The sequence below is a fragment of the Helianthus annuus genome, chromosome 14 (genome assembly GCF_002127325.2).
Source record: "Helianthus annuus cultivar XRQ/B chromosome 14, HanXRQr2.0-SUNRISE, whole genome shotgun sequence".
NCBI lineage: Eukaryota > Viridiplantae > Streptophyta > Magnoliopsida > Asterales > Asteraceae > Helianthus > Helianthus annuus.
Genome location: NC_035446.2, coordinates 5,361,463 through 5,366,881, shown reverse-complemented (window position 1 = coordinate 5,366,881; position 5,419 = coordinate 5,361,463). Strand labels below are relative to the sequence as shown.

The window sequence follows — 5,419 nt, the reverse complement described above, 5'->3', positions numbered from 1 at the left end:
AAGACGGTTGCTAGAATCTTGAGGATTTTCCACATTTGCTCGGGTTTAAAAATCAATTTCCACAAATCGAACCTTTTCGGGATAGGGGTAAGTGAAGATGATACAGTTAGTATGGCTAGAATTTTGGGTTGCAAGACGGGATCTTTACCCTTTACTTATCTTGGGATCTCGGTTGGAGCGAATATGAATCGAATAAACAATTGGTACCCAGTGGTGGAGACGTTTCAAAAAAAGACTCTCTTCATGGAAGGCTCATTCTCTATCTATTGGAGGTCGGGTCACTTTAATTAAAGCGGTGCTAGAAAGTCTTCCTATATACTATATGTCCATGTTCAAGGCTCCTGCTAAAGTGGTGGAAAAATTAGAGTCTATGATGAAAAGGTTCCTTTGGGCAGGAAACAAAGATGTGAAGAAGATGCATTGGGTGTCACGGGACCGGGTGGCGTTACCGAAAAAATTAAGGGGGCTGGGTTTATGTAAATTAAAATTTATTAATGTTTCTCTTTTGTCTAAATGGATATGGAGGTACAAGGCAGAAGAAACCAGTTTGTGGAAGTCGGTTATCGGGGTAATCCACGGACCTGGTAGGAAGTGGTCGTTTCTGCCATTAAGCTCCGCTGTTTCTGGAGTCTGGAGGAACATTGTGAAAATGGAGGAAGGGATAGTCATCAAAGGGAAAAGTTAAACTTGCTCATTAAAGGTATGTCGGGCAACGGGAAGAATATTAAATTTTGTTCAGACTACTGGATCGGGGACAGACCCCTTATGTTTGTATGGCCTAATATTTACGAGAAGGAGGCTGATAAATCATGTTACAACGCGGATAGGTTGATCACTTCGGAGAATCGTTCAAAGCTGGATTGGAATTGGGTGGGTCTTCCTTTCTCTGATAGAGATCGTGTTGATCTACAATATCACACCCCAACCGCGTTAAAACAACGAAACCGCGACGGAAACGTCGGGGAGTGGAGCAACAGAATTATTGTTTCACAACCATGGATTCAAAAGTTTTGTTTTATTTATAGATTAACCATTTACATTGTCTTGAAATTTAAACAAGCAAGTTAAACATAGTCTATCATCGTTATTAAGTCATTAAGGCCTCGTCCAGTCTTAAGTGAGCATGCATCCTAGCAATCAACATCATTCAACAACGCCTGAAACATATGTAAAAACAAAGTCAGCAAAGAAATGCTGGTGAGCACATAGGTTTTATGAGAGTGTCGGATTCATGGCTTGTTTACATGTTGCAATACCTCATTAGACTACAAGTGTAACACCTCGAAATTTTGTGTCCAATAATGTGTTGACACGTGTCATGAGTTTACACGTGGTATTAAATACTAAATAAAGGACTAAAGTTGACAAACCTTGAAAGTATGTAAATTCGAGGGTTATAAATGTCAACGAAGGGTAAATATACTGTATAGTAACCCTAAATAATGCTCGTACCTTCAAACGAATAAATCATGGATCGTACGAAGCGAAACGCGGAAGAAAGTGAGAGAAAGCAAGTGGTGATAAAGACTCCGTCTGGTGAATCACTTACCATTCGGGGAGATACCCAGTATGGATTGCCTGAGCAAGCGACTATGCTCAAGGCTTCAAAATGTCTAAAGAAGGGTTGTGTCATCTACATGGCACAGGTGATTTTTGATGAACCTAAACCGAAGATAGAAGACATTCCCGTCATTTCGGAATATCCAGAAATTTTGCCTGAAGATCTACCTGGTTTGCCACCAGATAGGCAAGTGGAATTCAGGATCGATATCATCCCTGGAGCAGCACCTGTTGCTCGAGCGCCTTTCAGGCTAGCACCAACCGAAATGAAGGAATCGAGGACCCAGTTGGATGAACTGCTAGCTAAAGGTTTCATCAAACCTAGTTCATCTCCCTGGGGAGCGCCTGTCCTGTTTGTCAAGAAGAAGGACGGATCGATGCGTCTGTGCATCGATTATCGCGAACTTAATAAAGTCACGATAAAGAATAGATATCCCTTGCCGAGGATCGACGATTTGTTCGATCAGTTACAAGGGGCAAGTTATTTCTCGAAGATTGACTTGAGGTCAGGCTACCATCAACTGAAAGTCAGAGATGAAGACGTACATAAAACCGCATTTAGGACTCGTTATGGTCACTATGAGTTCCTAGTGATGCCTTTTGGGCTCACTAATGCACCGGCGGCGTTCATGGATCTCATGAATCGCGTTTGCAAGCCGTACTTAGACAAATTCGTCATCGTTTTCATCGACGATATTCTTATCTACTCGAAGAACCGAGCTGACCATGAGAAACACCTTCGTTGTATTCTCAAACTCCTGCATCATGAGAAACTTTATGCCAAATTCTCTAAGTGCGAATTCTGGCTTCGAGAAGTCCAATTCCTAGGACATGTTGTCAGCGAACGTGGTATCCAAGTGGATCCCGCTAAAGTGGAAGTTGTCATGAATTGGCAAGAGCCAAAGACGCCTAGAGAGATTCGTAGTTTCCTGGGGTTAGCAGGATATTACAGGCGTTTCATTGAAAATTTTTCAAGGATTGCTGCGCCCTTAACTTCCCTGACCAAGAAGAAGGTAAAGTTTGTTTGGGGCCCTAAGCAGCAAGAGTCCTTTAATATTCTGAAGCAAAAGTTGAGCAACGCTCCTGTACTGACATTGCCTGAAGGTACCGAAGAGTTCGTAGTTTACTGCGACGCATCACACACTGGCATGGGATGTGTGCTCATGCAGAAAGGCAAGGTTATTGCCTATGCTTCGAGACAGTTAAAGGTGCATGAGAAGAATTACACCACCCATGACTTGGAGCTGGGTGCCGTTGTGTTCGCACTAAAACTGTGGAGGCATTATCTGTATGGTATCAAGTTTGTGATCTATTCTGATCATAAGAGCCTTCAACATCTGTTTAATCAGAAGGAATTAATCATGAGGCAACGCCGATGGATGGAGACATTAAATGATTATGATTGTGAAATCAGATATCATCCCGGCAAGGCGAATGTAGTCGCTGATGCCTTAAGTCGAAAGGAAAGGGTGAAACCCATCCGAATCAATGCCAAGAGCATTGAAGTGAAGAAATAATTTGATTGAAAGGTTGTTAGCTGCACAGAGAGAAGCTGTGTTGGAAGCTAACTATCCTAAAGAGAAGTTAGGAGTAACTGAGGAGCAGTTAACTCTTAGCAAGGACGGAATTTTACGATTAAATGGACGAATATGGGTTCCAATTTATGGAGGACTACGAGATGTTATCCTCCAGGAAGCCCATAGTTCCAAATATTCTGTTCACCCAGGAGCTGATAAGATGTATCAGGATCTAAGGGCAAATTATTGGTGGATAGGCTTGAAAAAGTTTGTAGCCGCCTATGTAGCCAAATGCTTGACTTGTGCGCAAGTCAAAGCTGAGCATCAAAAGCCATCAGGCTTGCTACAACAGCCTGAACTTCTCGAATGGAAGTGGGAATGCGTAACTATGGATTTTATTACCAAGTTACCCAAGACGAGGAAAGGAAATGATACAATATGGGTTATAGTTGATAGACTAACAAAGTAAGCACATTTCTTACCCATCAAGGAGACTTATAGCTCCGACATGTTAGCCCAGTTATACGTTGATAAGATTGTAGCCTTACATGGCATACCTGTGTCTATTATCTCCGACCGAGATACTAGATACACGTCGCATTTCTGGAAAAGCTTCCAGCAATCTTTGGGCACACGTTTGAATTTTAGTACGGCTTACCATCCTCAGACAGACGGTCAGAGTGAGCGTACTATTCAAACGTTGGAAGACATGCTACGTGCATGTGCGATCGATTTGGGTGGTAGTTGGGATAAGAACCTACCATTAATCGAATTCTCCTACAACAATAGCTACCATACCAGCATTAAGGCTGCGCCCTTCGAGGCATTATACGGTAGAAAGTGTAGATCGCCTGTTTGTTGGGCGGAAGTTGGAGATGTCCAATTATCAGGACCAGAGATAGTCTTCGAAACGACGGACAAGATTGTCCAGATTCGAGACCGTCTCAAAGCTGCCCGAGATAGGCAGAAGAGTTATGCGGATCCAAAGCGTAAAGATTTTCACTTCGAGGTAGGTGAAAAAGTGTTGCTTAAAGTATCACCCTGGAAGGGGGTGATGCGTTTCGGTAAGAAAGGCAAACTAAGCCCGAGATACATAGGACCTTTCGAGGTTATCGAACGTGTCGGGTCAGTTGCCTACAAGTTAAACTTACCAGAGGAGCTCAATGGAATTCACAATGTGTTCCACATCTGCAATCTAAAGAAGTGCTTCGCTGATGAATCACTGGTAATACCACATACAGATGTGCATATAGATGAGACCTTGAAATTTGTGGAAAAACCTTTATCGATTGAAGATCGACAGGTAAAGAAGCTTCGAAGGAAGCATGTACCTATTGTTAAGGTCAAATAGGATGCCCGTAGAGGTCCCGAATTCACGTGGGAGGTTGAATCCACGATGAAAGAAAAATACCCTTATTTATTTCAGTAAATCTCGGGTCGAGATTTATTTTAAGGGGGTGAGGATGTAACACCTCGAAATTTTGTGTCCAATAATGTGTTGACACGTGTCATGAGTTTACACGTGGTATTAAATACTAAATAAAGGACTAAAGTTGACAAACCTTGAAAGTATGTAAATTCGAGGGTTATAAATGTCAACGAAGGGTAAATATACTGTATAGTAACCCTAAATGATGCTCGTACCTTCAAACGAATAAATCATGGATCGTACGAAGCGAAACGCGGAAGAAAGTGAGAGATTACAAGCTACAGGGGTTAATTGTGTCAACATGTTTAATTTATACCTCTGAGTGACCCTTTGACGAACCCGAGGCTTTGTAACAGTAAAATACGCTCACTAGAATATACGATATAAATTTCGTGAAGTTCCGTTTTAAAACGAGAAAGTTATGATCAAATTCGTATACGAGGGGTTAAAAGCGTCAACAACAAAAGTTAAGGCTTTTCGGATAGTAATTAAACTAACCGGGGACTTAACAATGCAGGTAAAAGTCACGAGGCCCTTAATTGTAAATAATCGAGGGCCAAATCGCAAAGTTACCCCTTCGAAACCGAAAGGTCAGGTTAATCATTACAAAAGATTTGAAAATCTTGGAATTTAACCCTCAGGCGGGCGGCGTTAAGGATATGGTTGAGCTAATGCGGGCCGCGCGCCAGTTGAAGATACGTTTACTGACTTTAGGATTCATGCGGCCCGCGTCCAAGTGGCCAGAATCCTAAAGCGGGCCGCGTACGAGTCCCAGATGCAGAATTCTTGGACAGATTCAATGTTTGAGCTTGTGAACGATCATTTAGGCATTAATTGAAGCATGGGCGCCCTCTACATGTCCCCTAGCACCTTAGGACACATGCTGATCATCCATGAGCAATCCTAGAGTGAG

The 5,419-nt window shown here is 42.4% G+C and overlaps 1 protein-coding gene across 1 annotated transcript; it reads left to right on the top strand.

The window, feature by feature from the left end:
* Window positions 1-322: 322 nt before the first annotated feature.
* LOC110888961 lies at window positions 323-685 on the top strand. The gene has a single exon (XM_022136453.1). It carries the CDS (start codon window positions 323-325, stop codon window positions 683-685), a length of 363 nt encoding a protein of 120 aa, XP_021992145.1.
* Window positions 686-5,419: the final 4,734 nt, after the last annotated feature.